We start from the raw sequence: 15,646 nt of genomic DNA, 5'->3' as shown, positions 1-15,646 counted from the left end.
TTTCAAATACGTGCTCTAGCCGTACTATTAGCCAATCTCACAACCATGGTTCGTGATCATGCTTTTTATCAGCTACAGTGTGGTAAACTTATGTTTTCCGACGAAGAGTTGGCAGTTCCGGCCGGCGAGGTTATGCAAAGCGAGAGGTTTGCGTTCCGGTAAATAGTAATATTTCTGAAAGAAATGCAGTCCATTCTGTCCTCAATGAGGGCACTGGCCCTGCGCCAGAGCACGGTGGAGCCCCTCCGCCTGCTGCACCTTTCCGCCGTGAGCGAGGCGGCCCGTAAAGGAACTCGGGAGAAGGCCCGCAAGAAGAAAGTCAAGGTGGAAGTGAAGAAGGTTGGATTCATCCCGCACAACCAGCGCAACAAGAAGTAGGTTGACAGCTCGATGACCATAACACCTTATTAACCATCGTTCTTCTGTAGAATAAACGTGAAACGGGCGGACAAACATGTGGATGACTCCTGGAAACAGGTGCCCAAAGATGACTGCTATGTGGGGCGCTACTACCGCTGGCCAGTGTACTCGGTGCAGGAAGCCATCCAGTGCCATCGGGAGACGCATCATCCCAGCATGTACAACGTGCCCAATGCTCCCCTCAATTTGAATATTGAACTCAACATGCAGGCGGAGAAGATCACACGTTTTGTGGATAACTTCCAGCGCATGGCCATGATTCCGCACAAGTTTGACCACGGCGAGGAGCGGAAGATCATAGTTTTCACCAAGGGAAATGTGAGTGCAGCTCCTTAGTACAAAAGCTTAAAATAACATCTTTAAATTCATTTCCAGAATGAAGTCCTGGAGGCCAGGGAAGCCGGCGCCTCGCTAGTCGGCGGCGTGGAGCTCATTAAGGACATTACCAGCGGCGAACTGCTGCTCTCCGACTACCAGTACGTCATTGCCCATCCGAATATACTGGCCGAGCTGGTGGCCCTGCGAGGCCTGATGAAACGCAAGTTCCCAAATCCCAAGAGCGAGACGCTGGGCACCAACCTGGCCGAGATGATCGTCAAGTTCTCCAGCGGCATTAGCTACAGTGCAGTCAAGGATGAGTACCAGCAAAATTTTGGCCTGATCACCGCCAGTGTGGGCACTTTGGATATGGATGTCCAGAAGCTTGAGGAGAACATCAGGTTCCTACTGCAGGATGTCAACACTATGAGGCCCAAGCGCGAGGGACGTTTCATCACACGTGTCCTGCTGAAGAGCCCGCCCAGCAGTGAGCAGCTGAAAATCGATCCCTTTCTCTACGTTCCAGAGATGTGGGACAAGAGCACGGCGAAGGTGAAAAGGGACGGGGCCAAAAAGCAGACAGAGCCGGCGGAACCCCAAGAAGCAGTTGCCTCCAATTAGTTAATACAGAAGCCTATGTATTTTTGTTGATGGATTGTTTGTGCATACTTTAAACTTACATCTCCTAGAGTCCTAAACAGTCTACTTCACTTTGGCAGCTTTTAATTGCATTCAGGCCTTCTGGGTGGCGGTGCTGCGTTGTTGGTGCTGGCGCATCATCTCCAGCTGCTTGACGCGGGTGTAGGCGGCGCTGGCCACCAGGACCACCACATTGGAGGTCCACCAGAGAGCCGATCGAACGTCATGGTAGTACTGGGTGGCGATCACCGTTTGAGCGCAGGCCTTGGCCGTTCCCGAGATATTGTGCGTCAGGGCGGATGTGACCTGAAATATCGATCGGGCTAGATAAGCGATTAACACGTGAATTGCTCGATTACCTTGATTTCCAGCGCTGTGACAAATCCAATGGCGAAGCCACAAAGGCCACTAAGCGTCATTGCGGCCCAGAACCAAGGAGCCCACAGGTGCGGATACGTGATAATGCTCTCCAGCTCGCCATTGATGATGATCAGGGGCAGGAAGAGCAACGTGGAGTAGAGATTATTGTAGTAGCTAAGCAGCCACACCTCCTGGTTGACATAACCCAACGATTTCTTTGTCTGAATAGAAAACATGGCCAAGGCAAGCGAACTTAGCACTCCAAAGATGGTTCCCCGCCAGGAGAAGACCTCCGTCAGGCTTTCTTGGTCCACTCCCAGCCAGAATCCAACGACAATGGCGCCACAACACAGCAGGCACTTGAAGCTGGTTCGTTGGCGGAGAATCACGTAGGTGAGGACCACACTAAACACGGTGGTCAGGGAGCGACCGATGTAGTAGAAGGCCACTGTGACGTAGGACAGCGACAGGTTGTTGGCCCCAATCATCAGGGTATAGAGCACAGATAGAGGCAGGATCTTGCGAAAGGTGTCGATGTCCAGGGGATTTCCCTCGGGAAACGTAAATACCGAGGGGTACTTCCTGCTCAGCCGACTTGCCGCGAAACATATCACTGTGGAAACCACGCATTGGAACCAGGACATGAAGAGCGGAGCTCCCAGGTTCACTGTATCGCTGCTCAGCAGGTGCTTATTCACGAATACCGTCAATATCGAGGTGCACCTGTGGAAGACATCGACCTGCAGGCGGCGCACAGATGGGTGGTTCTCATGCATTACTCACCAGTAGAGCGACACGACGAAGAATATCTTCAGGTATTTGTTAACCAGCCGGTTGTGCTCCTCCAGATTCTTGTACATTTCGGAGTTTTTGGGAATTGCCGACCGATTTGTGCGAGCCAAAAGTAATTGTGCGTTTATTTTTACACGTATCTGCTACCCGGTCTGCCGATCAGCTGTTTTCGCTGAGAACGTTTCGGTTGAGTGCGGGGGTGGATTCAGGAGTTCTTCGTTCTGAGATAAAAATGAATAATGAAATAAAAACCATCAAAACAAGTTCTTCGTTGTGAGATACAAATGAATAATAAAATATAAACCATCAACGACAGTTTCTTTCCAAACTTTATTCCGCTTTTTTAAAATGCTCTTATTGAAAAAAGCTTTTAAAAACTGTTAATTCAAATTTATTCGTTACAAATGGTTAAGTACACACTATAATTATCAGAAATAAAGTGCTATGACAACAGAATATTAATTTAAATACATTTATGTTGTGAGGTGCTCGTAAGAGTGTTTATGTGGTGAATTTTAATTTACATTACATCCTAATTCTTTTCTAAGAAATATAAACATGTTCGTGTTTCTGAAGTTCTTTTTATGCGTTTATTGCCACTGTTTTCCTTATGATTCTCTTCCGTACTTGGTAATTCAAGTCGACAATCCCCAAAATGTACACATTATAGTAATTATTCTCTGTTAATCTCTCTCGCTGACTCTTTAAATACAAGGAGTAGGGCTATTTCGCCTACTTATCCCACTCGCGGAACTCGGTTCCATTTGGAGGCTTCACGGTGACTTTCTCTTTGCCCACCTCATTCCAGTTGGTGCTGAGCACGGTGCCTCCCGACTCCGAGAAGGACTTGTTCATGGCCTTTTGGACCTCGGGCGAGGATGAGCTGTAGATTTTCTTGAACAGGTTGGTGAGTGCCGCCTCGCCCTTGGCCTCCTTCTCGGCGATCTTCTCCTCCTCGTTGACCAGCTGGTCCCAGTTTTTGGCCTTGGGTTTCACCGGCGCAGCCACGATGGCCTCCTCCAGATTCTCCCACCGAATTCCCGTCTCCTTGGCCAGTGTGATTTCCACTTTGGTGGAGAAGGCCTTGTAGGAGGACCGCTCCACAACAATGGGATGAAGCAGCTTCAGGTCCAACTCGTAGCCATCCGCCGTCATGTGGACTCGGTTCTGGGTAATCTCCACAGCGTAGTTCTTCTCGACGGCGTTCTTCAGGAGCACGGTGATGACCACCTTGGTCTCCGACTGGTACCAGTCGTGGCGCACGGACATCTTGCTGCTTCACCGGTAGAGGAAATTGGGAAATATTGAGGATTCCCCTATAATTGCTTAAGCCCACTAAACGGCGTTTTTTTGTACGGAATTATCTAGAATTCAATACAAATGAATGTGATTTAAGGCAGTGCTACCAGATATAAAATAATTATCGACTATCGATTTCTTGGCACTTAAGTGGCAGCGCCTATTAAGTTTCAACTTTCAAACGTTGTTATCGATAAGTATCGTGGAATAAGGTGTAGCAACGACTCGAACCCTTTTGCAACTGTTGGTGCGGCAAGTAATTTGCAGCACTGCAAGAATTTAAATTAAGGCGCCAATTTTCCTTTAGCAAATCTGAATATTTTGTTTAAACTTTTCATCGCAACTGAAATAATTTCAACAGACTAGAAAGTTGCCAAAGACAAAAAAACAATAGTTATAAGTTCTTTTTTGCAAGGATACAAGTCCACAGGAAATTATTTGAAATCAGCTCACACCAACTGCTCACTTCAACTGCAGCCAACTAAAAACAAAGTTCTGGCCAATTTACGGGCACTTGAATTTCGGTACTTCGCTCTGGGGAAAACAGCAGTCGAAAGCGCATAAGTCCCGACGACAGCCAACATAAATTCCAGTCGTCCGGCTCCACGCCCCCCAAAGAAATCCGCATCGTCAAAGTTTGTCCAAAGTGACAGCGGAATTGAAAAGTGTGCGAGGGGCAGGGCAAGTGGCCCAGAAAGTATTTGCTGCTCTAAGTTTTATGACTTTTTTTTGCATGTTTGCCTTTCCGATCAATTGACTATTATCTTGCAAGGTTTGAAGAGCAACTGCTGAAATTCGGAAGACACGCCACTTTTGCATTTACATAAGTGTGGCAAACAAATTTATTCACAACATAATTTTTCTCCTTTCTCTCTTTTTTTCTTAAATTATAAGTTTATAAGTCATATAGTAACCTATTTGTATTGAGTGAAAGCAAAAGTAATTAGTAAGAATAAAAAAGTAATTAGTAACGGAATCTCTTTATCTCTATAGCTGTAGCTTCTTAAGTTTTCGATATTTGGTGTAAAATCGAAATAAATAAAACTAAAATAAGAAATATATTGTTTTTTACATTACATGCGTGTTTTACTTGCAATTCCTGCACAGATTTGAGAAAATGTCGAAAATAACATTTTATTGCATTCATTACATTTCAGTAACATTTGCATCAGAAGGGGAAATTTTAACAGAAGCGTTCTATTCCATTCCATATAGAAATGTCGCACTTATCGCATGCGAGAAACCGAGCTATGTAAACTAACAGTCTGCATTCTAACTTTACAGCTGTGCTGAATAGAAAGGGGTACGCTGGCTGTTAAGGTTTTACACGTGTGTACATGGTGTACATGTAACGACGTAGAAATAATGTAGAAATGCTGTTTCGCTCTGATAAGAAAACCCCATTGGAAATATCTAAGCCAAATTGGAACTTAATATAATATATAATATAAAATATAGTTAGCAAATGAAGATTGCATTATATGTCTATGGTAAATATAGGCAATGCAAGCAAGTGAAAACGATGGCTATTTAAAGTATTCATCACTTGGCCAAAAATGCTCTTTCATTCCACTGACAACAATTAACTGTAAATTATATTTACCATCGAATGCAATCCACTCCCCTCCCCCCTCCCACGAGCAACTAACGGCAGCTGACAGCTCGAAACCGAAATTTATCGAAAACTTTTAGTAAAGCAAATATTGACGTGGCTTCGAGTGGATGGATGGCTGCGCGGGCGGAGGGGATAGGAGTGCGCTGCACTTGGCGGGAAATGCACTTGGACGGCATACAAATGGCGATGCTGCGATGCGAGTGATGCTACACACGCCGTGTTAGCTCGCTTGTTTGTTTGCCACTTGCGCCGCGTGCAGAAAGTAAGAGCCACAACAATTGACACCACCCACCCACTCAGGAGACTCGGACTCGCCAAAACTTGACCTCGTGCCTCTCCAGTTTCGGCTGGCTAATGGTCGCCACTCATACAGCCAATTTCTTTCCGGGATTAAGCCCTCCAAAAGCTGACACTGATTAATAGCTTAAGAAGCAGGAAGCCATTGCCGTAAAACTACATTCAGTGGGTCAGCACCCGCATCCGCCAGCGTCGTTATTTGCATGATAAAAGCAAAGTGCCTATCCAGTTTCTTGAGCAGCTCCTGGACAGCAGACCACATCAGCTGGGTCCGGCGAAGCCATAAAAGTGAGCCAAAGATGATAAAACCGAAATGGCTGCCACGAACACGTCCGCCGACGAAGCCCGGCAATTGATAATCCAGAATGTTCGCTCGGCCAGCAACGTGACCCAGTTAACTCCAAAGTGCATCATCGGCGGCCAGGTACGTCGATAAAGTCACACTCGACAAGGTAATTGGAAAGCAAACAGGGTGGTCTTTACCATCAGATGCGCCTTAAACTAGGTTGCTTTATTCCGAAAAGCCATATATCTTTACGTTGCCAGCGTCGCGTCGCCGATCGTTGTCCTTCTCATCGCAGGCGTAGGCCAGCAGGTACTGCTTCGGATGCCAGGCCACCGTGAACGTGGAGGCGTCCACGTGGATGTCGGTGACCCGCTCGCCCGTCTCCGTGAAGGCAATGTCGATGATGAGGTCCTCGCTGGCCAAGGCAATCATTCGCTCGTCGTGGCTGAACGATATGGTGCGGACGGGCCACTCCAGGCGGCTGATCATGCGCAGGCAGGCCAGCTCGTTGGCATCCCACAAGGAGACTTGCGCGTCCGCCGAGCCAGTGGCAAAGTATTTACCTGGCGACGGGAGAGGGAGAGATCATGTTATATATATTTGATGGGATTGCCATGGCTGCCCACCTGTGGGTCCGAACTCGATGCAGATGCAGTTGGCGGGATGGGCCTTCAGGGTCATCTGGTGCTCCAGACTGGGGTAGCTGAGGATGTGCATGCAGCCGAGTCCGTTGGTTAGGAAGAACAGGTCGTTGGTGTTGTTCCACGAGATCTCGTTGACCTCGAAGCTGAACGGCTCCTCCACGCGAATCTTGTTCGTGCGCGTGTCGATGAAGGTGATCAGGTCCTCCTTGTTGCCCACGGCGATCGTTTTGCCATCGGGCGACCAGGCAATGTTGATATTCTCCCCCTTGGTGTTCGTCACCGATACGCATTTTCCGACCCGTATGTCCCAGATGCGCACGGTCTTGTCTCCGCTGGCGGTGGCAAACTGGTCGGGATTGGTGCGATGCCAACACAGCTGGTCCACGGACGCAGTGTGTCCCCGGTATGTGTTGCCCTTCAAGAAGCGGTCCCGCTCCAGCGAGTAGACCACCACCGTCTTGTCGAAGCTTCCGGAGGCCAGGTAGCGACCATCGGCGTTCCAGCAGACCGAGTGAACCTGTGGGCAGGAGGATTCATGGGTTGCCCAATAAATGTGGCCATCGTGCTCACCTTGGACATGTGCGACCGCTGCTCGCGGATTTTGCTGTGACTCCGCAAGTACGACTTCAGGTCTTCGAGTGTCTGCTCCGTGCGACTCATTGTTAAATGTTTATTTATATTTCAACCGGCTTTTTCTTAAAAGATCTAAACAACAATGTGACTGTAGCCCACTAACCAAATTATACTAACTGCTTCTGCTTGACTTGCATTAGCAAGGACTCGCACCAATATATCGATTGCTGGTTTGGCGGCTAATTCAAATATATTGTTACAATTTCTGAAGTTAAGTTTTCAAACGAGTTTCTGCCAACATTCAAGCTCATAGCTTGTGTTGTTAATTACGCTATTGTTTGCGCTCCAAACATTTAAAAAAGCAGAGAGAGAGCTTAATGTCAACAAAACTTTATTGTATCGCTGCAGCAAAACAAACATTAAATGAGGAAAACAAATAAATAAGAATTACGAGCCTAGATTGTGGCAGTGCACTATTGAAGTCTGTGGTTTCGCGGCGGCTCGCGCACATTCCGATCGCTCTTGTCGTGGATATGCACATTCTCCGCGAGCTCCACGTTGGCATGCAAGGCGGCGTCATTGGCATTCAAGTGCGCCTCCTGGGCGGACAAGGTGGCCTTCTCCGCCGCATCGCGCGTTTCCTCGTAGTCCAGTCGAGCTGCATAAGCCTGCGATTCGGCGTGCTCCAGCTTGGTCTTGGCCTGGGCCACCATATCAATTTGGGAGGCCAGCTCGGCCGCCGCCTCGGACGCTGCCTTTTGTGCCAACTCGGAGGCGGATTGGGCATTGTTAAGTGCGGCAGTCAGGACACTGACATGGTTGATGGCCTGCTGGGCGGCATATTGGGCTGCCTTGGCGGATCGCTTGGCCTGCTGCAGCTGGGTCAGCTCGTTCTCCATGGCCTTGTGGGCCTCCACGCTCTGATCCTCCAGCCGATGGAGCAGCACCTCCTTGCCCTTGAGCACGGCCACAGCTGTGCCGGCTGCCTGAGCTGCCGCCTGAGCCAGAGTACTTTTGGCCACATAGGATGCCTGTTTGCCCGCCGCATTTTGGCTGGCCACTGCGGAGAGGGCCTGATCCGCTGAACCCTTCGCTATGCTGCGCAGTCCATTGTCGGCCAGGTAGCCACCGCCTCCTCCTCCACCGCCTCCGCTGTGGGAGTGCACTATGTAATCGGAGGAGCCTTCGAAGTGGGAGAGCTTCACCTTGGCCGGCTCGAATTCGTCGTGGTTAATCGCCTCGTAGGTGTACGGCGGCACCTCGTGCTCGATCACCGCCGTTTGCTGGGGCACTGGACCCGGTCCATGGGGAGATGGCGGCGGTGGTGGCGGCGGCACATTGACGTGATGGTGATAGTGTGGCTCCTTCCGCTTGATCTTGCGACCCTGCGTCGGCATGGCCACTAAATCAAAGTCCCAATTTAGCCACATTTGCATGAGGAAGTCATGTGCGACTTACCCAAAAACAGCGCCAGGAGCAGCAGGTGCAGCAGCGATGGCATCTCTGGCGATTATGCAATGGAGCAGCTGGCGAAACCGGAAGACTCGTGATCACCGCAGGCGCAGGCTTTTGGGTTCCTCTGTCGCACACCGAGTGCTGAAAGAAAATAAATTTCCTTTTTTTAATTGGGGAAAAGTTTCTGTTTTTAAGACAATGAATATCTCTTCATTGGTTTTCACGTATATGCTTTTCAGTTTAGTCAGCTAGTTAGTTGTTAGTTGCATCTCAGTTAACTGCAAGTATTTGGAATAAACTTGTTACGAAATGTACCACTCTAATATTCTGCTTTAAAAATATCTTCACATCTGAAGGACACCTTTTGCGAGTGCATAATCACTGGACAACCGGTTACATAGCCGCTTTGCCTATTAGCTAATAATTTATGGTGCGACACTTTCTTTGCTCTAGGATGGCCGGCAAGTCGTTAGTGGGTCACGGATTGATATGTTCCACGGGAGAACCTGTTTAGCTTGAAGGCCAGCGAAACTGGACACTGCTCACAAGGCACACAACACACCAATCACTCAGTTTTGACACCAACGCACCTCTCGATTTCGATTTGGACTTGGACTTGACCGACACGAACGTCCTGTGCGGACCAGAGATGAAATGCTTATGACTCGAGTGGAGGATCGTCCGCCAAGCGGAGTCAATGTGGATGGACGAGTTCGGTGAAAAACGCTTTTACTTTCGCACTAGGAGAAGCACTAGGAGCGCGAAGCAGGGCGAGCTGGAGGCTGGTGGCTGGTGGCTGGGGGAGCGGCAAGTGGGCTCAGTAAATCCGGTGGAGACTCGACGACGATTGCCAGTTGGCCACCAGGGGCGCCATGTATTTATAAACGAACTGGTCGGGTCGCCGAAAGAAAGTGCAAACCCGTTGGTTGCTGTTGGTTTTCCTCGCGAGCTGGCCATGGCCACCATCAGCCAACAACGATGGTGCTGGGTCAATGCTACCAGGCTGCTCGATTGGATAATTTGTAGCCGCAATTATGGCAGAGCGTCTAATTGCCATGAGACGCTTTAAATGCCCGCTCCGGGTGAGATTGCATATGACGAAAGACCGATGGAGTCCGATGATTGTTCGCTTCCTCGCAGATCCGCGTGTGAACACGGAGGAGTGTTCGGAAGCTTAGCGAGGTGTGTTGAGTATACGCCCCGTAATCCCTAATTGCATCATCATACACTTGATTTCATAATTGTGATCTCACTTATGACCTTTTAAATACAATAAAATAAAATATAAGATATACAAGTTAATGGGTTCAGTGGGTGCGTCCCCTCTTCAGCCAGAGTAAGTGCCTCAGTTCCGCCCTCCTGCGCTCCCTGGTGGCCCTTTGCCTGGCCTCCTGGGCAGCACAGGCTGCCTTCTCGGCGGCGTTTTTGGTATTCTTGAAATCCACACGGGCCACCTCCAGCTGGCGGAGCAACAGCTCCACCCGCTTCTTGGCCGCCTCCACGAGCTGTTGCTTCTCGCCCAGCTCCTGCTGCGCGCCACTGGCCACGTGCTCCGAGTTGATCACATTATCCTGAGCATTCTTCACCGCCAGCGTGATGGTGTTCAGCTGCTCTGCCGCCTGTTTGGCCGCTTGCCCGGCCGCAGCATAAGTGGTCTGGGTGGTCTGCAACAAGGTGCTCTCCTCCTGGACCACCAGCTCCCCCTCGCGCACCTCGGACTCCAGCTGCTCGACAATCTGTTGCTTGCCTGCCAGCGCAGCTTCTGCCGCCTTGGCGGCGGCCAGCGCCTTGTCGGCCAGTTGCTTCTTCACCTGGCGGGCAGCTGCCTCGCCAGCCTCTATCTGGGCATCGGAGGCCTCCTTGGCTTCCTTGGCCGCCTTCTGGGCAATGTTGGAGGCCTTTCCCCTACTCTTTCCACTCACCTTGAATTCGCACGGTGTACCGCCGGAGGATGACGACAGATTGTTGTCGCCATCACCATGATGATCCGAAATCAGGGCAGCTATCTCATTGGAGGACTGCGGCAACTTGTGGCCCGCAGAATGATATGAGAACAGGAAGAAAAGTAGAAATGCGATTCGTGCTATCTCCATGCTTGACTTGAAATAGTTGGATTAAACAGATCAGACAGACAGGTAACTTGTTCAAATATTTCAAATATTAGTGCTTTGAACGGTGGAGCTGCTACATTCCCATAAATATCTCCACATTTCGATTTCCTGATGGGCCTTGAGATTTATGTACGATGCAAGATTCCCAATGCGTTGCGAGTCCCTGGTTACGATGTTGCTGCTTGGGAACATCCTGCTGTCGACAGCCGCGCATTCTGCCCAGCGAAACGATCCGCGCTTCAAGCCCGGCTCCATTTCCTGCAAGGCGAGCATGAAAGCCAGTCAGGTGGCCTCGAAGGCGGCCAAGGATGCGAAGGACGCCAAGGATGCGCAGCCGTGTGCCGCGGAGATGGCGGGCCACAGAGCACGGGCACTGCTGGCGGACAAGGCGTTGCAGGCGGCCAAGGCTGCGGAGGCGGCTCTCAACGGGAAGAAGCAGCTGCTGGATGAATACACCAAAAGTCTGGCAGAAACGAAAAGGGTCATCGACGAAATCCAACGAGCCATTGCTACCAGCTCGTGCTCGGCGACGACGGCAAAGGGGATCCGCGACGAGCTCTGCACATCAGTGAACATTATGAAGAGTATGGTAAATGAAGTGGACGAAAATCTCGAAAACATTCGGAAGATGGCCGAAGGTGCCCAGAAAGAGGCCCTGGAAAAGCACAGTCTCCTGAAAGCGGCCAAGATGCGGGTGGAAGAGCTCCATAGCTGCATGGACGAGGCTCAGAAGGATCTGGAGCGAAATCGGCAGAGTGCTGCGAAGGCCAACGCAGCCGCCAAGGAGGCGCAGCAACGGATCGAAACTTTGCATAAACTGGTGAGCAGGATTAAGATGCTGAAGCGAAAGGATCTTCAGTCGCTCGAGAACTTCCTGCGCAGAAGAAGAAGTAGCACTCCGGATAAAACAAGTTGATTGTTTGTTATGCCAATAAGCAGGTTTATATTTTGTTATTAAACACCGTAAAATACAATAAAGAAAAGGACATATATTCACTTTTTAATTGTTGCCGCCCGATAGCAGTGTTGCCACTTGTCGCAAAATAAGTAAAAATATATCGATATCAAATTAAATCGACGACGGTTCAATAGTCGGTTGTTGCTGAGCAATAGATAACTAGTCTTCTGCGATAGGCCACCTCTAACAAGCGAACCGCATTTTTTTCTGTGAAAGTCGGAAAAATTAGCCGAAAAAGACTGTAAATATTTATTAAAATCAGCACGAAACCGCACGCGAACAAGCAGTGAACATGGCGCGCAAGAATGCCCAGGCGGAGGACCTCTCGAACGTGGAGTTCGAGACGAGCGAGGATGTGGAGGTGATACCCACATTCAACGCCATGAATCTTAAGGAGGAGCTGCTACGCGGCATCTACGCGTACGGTGAGTGGTGTGTATACCTATGGCCGGTCTAGGGCTAATCCAGTTCTCTGCACTCCCAAGGCTTCGAGAAACCCTCGGCCATTCAGCAAAGGAGCATTACGCCTATCGTCAAGGGACGGGATGTGATTGCCCAGGCACAATCAGGCACGGGCAAAACCGCCACCTTCTCCATCTCCATTCTGCAGAGCCTGGACACCACGCTGCGGGAGACGCAGGTTCTGTGCCTGTCGCCCACTCGCGAGTTGGCTGTGCAAATCCAGAAAGTCATTCTCGCCCTCGGCGACATGATGAATGTCCAGTGCCATGTGTGCATCGGTGGCACCAACCTGGGCGAGGATATCCGCAAACTGGACTACGGTCAGCACATTGTGAGCGGCACTCCAGGACGAGTGTTCGACATGATCAAGCGACGGGTGCTGCGAACAAGGTATGTTTCAATGTGACCGATCAAACAATATTGTAATAATATGTGCATTTTGTAGAGCCATCAAGATGCTAGTGCTGGACGAAGCTGACGAGATGCTTAATAAGGGGTTCAAGGAACAGATATACGATGTGTATCGCTACTTGCCACCAGCCACCCAGGTGGTGCTCATCTCGGCTACCTTGCCCCACGAGATACTCGAGATGACCTCCAAATTCATGACAGATCCCATTCGCATCTTGGTCAAGCGGTAAGCAACATGCTGCTCCCATGTACACAGTGTGATTCATAAACCCCATTCCATTCCCTCACAGTGACGAATTGACGCTGGAAGGCATCAAGCAGTTCTTCGTCGCCGTGGAGCGCGAGGAATGGAAATTCGATACCCTGTGCGATCTGTACGATACTCTGACCATCACCCAGGCCGTCATCTTCTGCAACACGAAACGCAAGGTGGACTGGCTGACGGAGAAGATGCGGGAGGCTAACTTTACAGTCAGCTCGATGCACGGCGATATGCCGCAAAAGGAGCGTGACGAGATCATGAAGGAGTTCCGAGCCGGCCAGTCGCGAGTGCTCATCACCACCGATGTGTGGGCTCGTGGTATCGATGTGCAGCAGGTGTCGCTGGTCATCAACTACGATTTGCCCAACAACCGTGAGCTGTACATCCATCGCATCGGTCGTTCTGGTCGTTTCGGACGCAAGGGTGTTGCTATTAACTTTGTCAAATCGGACGATATCCGCATCCTGCGCGACATTGAGCAGTACTACTCCACACAAATCGACGAGATGCCCATGAACGTGGCTGACTTGATCTAAACTAATATTCTATCATTACTTTTATGTAACGCACTTTTCCTAGCCGTAACAACAAACGAATGAAGTAAATACATTTGAAGAGTATTTGAATTTCAATAGACAACCAAAATCTGTATAATAATAATAAATAACACGTAAGAATTTAATACAGAAACCAGTTTGCCTCTCAAATGGGTTATGGGGGCTCAGGGGATGGGTGATTTACGTAAGTTCTTACGTCAAGGCGGGCACTTACAATTAAGAATTAATTGAAGTTCAAGTGAGGTGTGCACTTAGCAATATTCTTTAAGACTTAACCTATTGCAAATGAGCTAAAAATTGTCATAAGCCTATTTACAAGATTCTATCTAATCAGATACCTAGAGACTTTGGTTTTGGCGAATTAAAAAGCGCGCTATAAACATAAATTAACACTACAATCTCCGCTCGTCTGGCTCATCTCAGCTTATGACTTCTGGCTTTTGCGGCAGCGCTGGAACGTACGAGCTGGCCGTCGATGTTGTCAGTGAGGATTGTCGCTGTTTCTTGCTTTCGTCTGATTTCAGAAGGGTGCCCAGAACAATGCCGAGAAAGAGAATGAGTCCTACTTGATGGTTCGATATGAACTTTTTGGCGCAGTCGCTGGGGTTGTCAATGTTGAGGGAATAGATCTGGAATGCCAAACGGACGAATAAGTAAATGACTTTCTGCATCGTAATATAACAAGAAATACCTGCTGCACCAGATGGGCACCCACAACTCCAACAGCCGCGTAGTACGGCAAAGTTTGATCGCAAGCCCAGCCGGCGGCGGAAAGACCCGTCAGCATGGCTGCCGTGAATCCCGACAGCCAGACTTTGGTGTTCTCGCCAAACCTGAGTGCCGTGGACTTTACACCGATCTGCAGGTCATCCAGCTTGTCCTGGTGGGCGTATATCGTGTCGTAGACAATGGTCCAGCAGACGCCGGAGAGGTAGAGTGGAAGGCAGGCGGCCAGGTTGACACTGCCCTGGGTGGCACACCAGCCCAGTAGGGCGCCCCAGTTGAAGGCCATGCCCAGAACCAGCTGGGGCCAGTAGGTGACTCTTTTCATCAGCGGATACGTGATCACGAGGCCCAGCGAACTGGCGCCCAACAATATGGATTGCCAGTTGAGCTGGACCAGCACCAAAAGACCCAGACTGAGCTGCGCCGAGAGGAATACTATGGCATCGAACTGACTGATCTGCCCCGAGGCCAAGGGCCGCAATCTCGTGCGCTCCACCTTCGCATCGATGTCCTTGTCCCAGAGATCGTTGATGGTGCACCCGGCGCCGCGCATTATCAGTGCCCCGGTGCCGAATAGGCCCAGCATGGTGAGGTCCGGCCAGCAGCCCGCATCGGCGCTGAGCGCTATGCTCCAGGCGCAGGGCCAGAAGAGGAGGTAGGTGCCAATAGGCCGGTCGATTCGCATTAGTTGGGCATATGGTTTGGCGCCCGACACGAGTTCCTGCAGCGGTGTTTGCGGCTTCACAGGCTCAGTGGCGGTACTCGAACTCCTGGAGTATACATCCTGCAGCCGGGACTTATCCCAAGTGCTCCAATCTCCAATCAGAACACGCGCTGGTTGCCGGGGCAGCATGTGTTTTGTTGTTGCCGCCGCTGCATAAGAGCTGCGGAAGTGCCTAGTGCTCTGGAGTCGCAGGTGTCGTAGCGCATACATTGCGATTTGCCTTGCACTAGCACCTTCAACGATTAGAGCATTAAGTCACACGAAGTTAAGATGTATTTGTTCGTAAACTCACAGTCAAAAAATGGCAAGATGTTTAATGCAACTTTGGTTGGGAATGTCAAGGGGTTGCCATCCGGGTAAAGGCAGGCAAAGAGTTGCCGGACACATGAAAAAACAATCTGATCTGGTGGCATTGCTGCATTTGGCGCTAAACATTTGAATTTAGGTTTCAAAGACCAATATTTAAGTGGTAAGACATTTGAGTAAATGGTTAACTTTTGAGTTGCGTTTTACAAAAGTCATATTTAAATATCTAAGCACAGAAGTACATGTGCGTAATGTAATCCTTCGTTTTACCAATACCAATAACTAAAGCGTACCAACCTCTTTACCACCTAAGCAGTTTAGCAAAAGCTTTCGCTCTAAACTCATAACCCAACCACTTACCCCTCTGCAATATCGTTAATGTTTTGCGCACGTCACCCATTTTTCGAAATTGGCACACGGCCCAGGAATGT

General features: G+C 49.7%; 9 protein-coding genes across 9 annotated transcripts; 3 read left to right on the top strand and 6 right to left on the bottom strand.

Annotated features, from left to right (window-relative positions):
* Positions 1 to 84: 84 nt before the first annotated feature.
* Positions 85 to 1,428, top strand: LOC27207948 (50S ribosomal protein L1). Its single transcript, XM_016183574.3, has 3 exons — positions 85 to 374; positions 429 to 738; positions 796 to 1,428. The coding sequence occupies exons 1-3, from the start codon at positions 184 to 186 to the stop codon at positions 1,357 to 1,359; spliced, it is 1,065 nt and encodes a 354-aa protein (XP_016035631.1). The 5' UTR covers positions 85 to 183; the 3' UTR covers positions 1,360 to 1,428.
* Positions 1,356 to 2,709, bottom strand: LOC6728951 (GDP-fucose transporter 1). The gene is made up of 3 exons (XM_016177208.3): positions 2,521 to 2,709; positions 1,737 to 2,460; positions 1,356 to 1,683 (listed from the first exon to the last, which is right to left on the bottom strand). Exons 1-3 carry the CDS (start codon positions 2,595 to 2,597, stop codon positions 1,471 to 1,473), a joined length of 1,014 nt encoding a protein of 337 aa, XP_016035630.1. The 5' UTR covers positions 2,598 to 2,709; the 3' UTR covers positions 1,356 to 1,470.
* Positions 2,710 to 2,904: 195 nt separating this feature from the next.
* Positions 2,905 to 3,960, bottom strand: LOC6728950 (protein SGT1 homolog). Its single transcript, XM_002104242.4, has one exon. It carries the CDS (start codon positions 3,796 to 3,798, stop codon positions 3,262 to 3,264), a length of 537 nt encoding a protein of 178 aa, XP_002104278.1. The 5' UTR covers positions 3,799 to 3,960; the 3' UTR covers positions 2,905 to 3,261.
* A 2,258-nt stretch (positions 3,961 to 6,218) lies between these two features.
* On the bottom strand, positions 6,219 to 7,436 carry LOC6728949 (THO complex subunit 3). Its single transcript, XM_002104241.4, has 3 exons — positions 7,241 to 7,436; positions 6,653 to 7,187; positions 6,219 to 6,589 (listed from the first exon to the last, which is right to left on the bottom strand). The coding sequence occupies exons 1-3, from the start codon at positions 7,328 to 7,330 to the stop codon at positions 6,252 to 6,254; spliced, it is 963 nt and encodes a 320-aa protein (XP_002104277.1). The 5' UTR covers positions 7,331 to 7,436; the 3' UTR covers positions 6,219 to 6,251.
* A 181-nt stretch (positions 7,437 to 7,617) lies between these two features.
* LOC6728948 (colicin-E1) lies at positions 7,618 to 8,864 on the bottom strand. The gene is made up of 2 exons (XM_016177207.3): positions 8,702 to 8,864; positions 7,618 to 8,645 (listed from the first exon to the last, which is right to left on the bottom strand). Exons 1-2 carry the CDS (start codon positions 8,742 to 8,744, stop codon positions 7,717 to 7,719), a joined length of 972 nt encoding a protein of 323 aa, XP_016035629.1. The 5' UTR covers positions 8,745 to 8,864; the 3' UTR covers positions 7,618 to 7,716.
* Positions 8,865 to 9,931: 1,067 nt separating this feature from the next.
* On the bottom strand, positions 9,932 to 10,897 carry LOC27207461. The gene has a single exon (XM_039294867.2). The coding sequence runs from the start codon at positions 10,789 to 10,791 to the stop codon at positions 10,006 to 10,008; it is 786 nt and encodes a 261-aa protein (XP_039150801.1). The 5' UTR covers positions 10,792 to 10,897; the 3' UTR covers positions 9,932 to 10,005.
* LOC6728947 lies at positions 10,831 to 11,799 on the top strand. The gene has a single exon (XM_002104239.4). The coding sequence runs from the start codon at positions 10,937 to 10,939 to the stop codon at positions 11,723 to 11,725; it is 789 nt and encodes a 262-aa protein (XP_002104275.2). The 5' UTR covers positions 10,831 to 10,936; the 3' UTR covers positions 11,726 to 11,799.
* Positions 11,800 to 11,926: 127 nt separating this feature from the next.
* On the top strand, positions 11,927 to 13,592 carry LOC27209421 (eukaryotic initiation factor 4A-III). The gene is made up of 4 exons (XM_016184854.3): positions 11,927 to 12,192; positions 12,253 to 12,619; positions 12,675 to 12,866; positions 12,931 to 13,592. The coding sequence occupies exons 1-4, from the start codon at positions 12,060 to 12,062 to the stop codon at positions 13,436 to 13,438; spliced, it is 1,200 nt and encodes a 399-aa protein (XP_016035628.1). The 5' UTR covers positions 11,927 to 12,059; the 3' UTR covers positions 13,439 to 13,592.
* On the bottom strand, positions 13,523 to 15,352 carry LOC6739698 (4-hydroxybenzoate polyprenyltransferase, mitochondrial). Its single transcript, XM_016172052.3, has 3 exons — positions 15,202 to 15,352; positions 14,151 to 15,142; positions 13,523 to 14,088 (listed from the first exon to the last, which is right to left on the bottom strand). The coding sequence occupies exons 1-3, from the start codon at positions 15,320 to 15,322 to the stop codon at positions 13,879 to 13,881; spliced, it is 1,323 nt and encodes a 440-aa protein (XP_016035627.3). The 5' UTR covers positions 15,323 to 15,352; the 3' UTR covers positions 13,523 to 13,878.
* Positions 15,353 to 15,646: the final 294 nt, after the last annotated feature.

The sequence above is a fragment of the Drosophila simulans genome, chromosome 3R (genome assembly GCF_016746395.2).
Source record: "Drosophila simulans strain w501 chromosome 3R, Prin_Dsim_3.1, whole genome shotgun sequence".
In the NCBI taxonomy this organism is placed as follows: Eukaryota; Metazoa; Arthropoda; class Insecta; order Diptera; family Drosophilidae; genus Drosophila; species Drosophila simulans.
Note: the sequence above shows the minus strand (reverse complement) of the source record. Positions and strands in the feature narration are given on the sequence as shown.

Bases quoted from the DNA above. Each gene is read 5' to 3' on its own strand.
- LOC27207948 (XM_016183574.3), top strand. From the start codon at position 184: ATGCAGTCCATTCTGTCCTCAATGAGGGCACTGGCCCTGCGCCAGAGC. The intron at 375-428 runs GTAGGTTGACAG...GTTCTTCTGTAG, and splicing joins CACAACCAGCGCAACAAGAA to AATAAACGTGAAACGGGCGG. The intron at 739-795 runs GTGAGTGCAGCT...ATTCATTTCCAG, and splicing joins TAGTTTTCACCAAGGGAAAT to AATGAAGTCCTGGAGGCCAG.
- LOC27207461 (XM_039294867.2), bottom strand. From the start codon at position 10,791: ATGGAGATAGCACGAATCGCATTTCTACTTTTCTTCCTGTTCTCATAT.
- LOC6739698 (XM_016172052.3), bottom strand. From the start codon at position 15,322: ATGCCACCAGATCAGATTGTTTTTTCATGTGTCCGGCAACTCTTTGCC. The intron at 15,143-15,201 runs GTGAGTTTACGA...TAATCGTTGAAG, and splicing joins CATCTTGCCATTTTTTGACT to GTGCTAGTGCAAGGCAAATC. The intron at 14,089-14,150 runs GTATTTCTTGTT...TTGGCATTCCAG, and splicing joins GTGCCCATCTGGTGCAGCAG to ATCTATTCCCTCAACATTGA.
- LOC27209421 (XM_016184854.3), top strand. From the start codon at position 12,060: ATGGCGCGCAAGAATGCCCAGGCGGAGGACCTCTCGAACGTGGAGTTC. The intron at 12,620-12,674 runs GTATGTTTCAAT...TGCATTTTGTAG, and splicing joins CGACGGGTGCTGCGAACAAG to AGCCATCAAGATGCTAGTGC. The intron at 12,867-12,930 runs GTAAGCAACATG...ATTCCCTCACAG, and splicing joins ATTCGCATCTTGGTCAAGCG to TGACGAATTGACGCTGGAAG.
- LOC6728950 (XM_002104242.4), bottom strand. From the start codon at position 3,798: ATGTCCGTGCGCCACGACTGGTACCAGTCGGAGACCAAGGTGGTCATC.
- LOC6728948 (XM_016177207.3), bottom strand. From the start codon at position 8,744: ATGCCATCGCTGCTGCACCTGCTGCTCCTGGCGCTGTTTTTGG. The intron at 8,646-8,701 runs GTAAGTCGCACA...ACTTTGATTTAG, and splicing joins GCTCCTGGCGCTGTTTTTGG to TGGCCATGCCGACGCAGGGT.
- LOC6728951 (XM_016177208.3), bottom strand. From the start codon at position 2,597: ATGTACAAGAATCTGGAGGAGCACAACCGGCTGGTTAACAAATACCTG. The intron at 2,461-2,520 runs GTGAGTAATGCA...TGTCTTCCACAG, and splicing joins TTCGTCGTGTCGCTCTACTG to GTGCACCTCGATATTGACGG. The intron at 1,684-1,736 runs GTAATCGAGCAA...TCGATATTTCAG, and splicing joins TCACAGCGCTGGAAATCAAG to GTCACATCCGCCCTGACGCA.
- LOC6728947 (XM_002104239.4), top strand. From the start codon at position 10,937: ATGTACGATGCAAGATTCCCAATGCGTTGCGAGTCCCTGGTTACGATG.
- LOC6728949 (XM_002104241.4), bottom strand. From the start codon at position 7,330: ATGAGTCGCACGGAGCAGACACTCGAAGACCTGAAGTCGTACTTGCGG. The intron at 7,188-7,240 runs GTGAGCACGATG...TCCTGCCCACAG, and splicing joins AGCGGTCGCACATGTCCAAG to GTTCACTCGGTCTGCTGGAA. The intron at 6,590-6,652 runs GTGGGCAGCCAT...TCCCGTCGCCAG, and splicing joins CATCGAGTTCGGACCCACAG to GTAAATACTTTGCCACTGGC.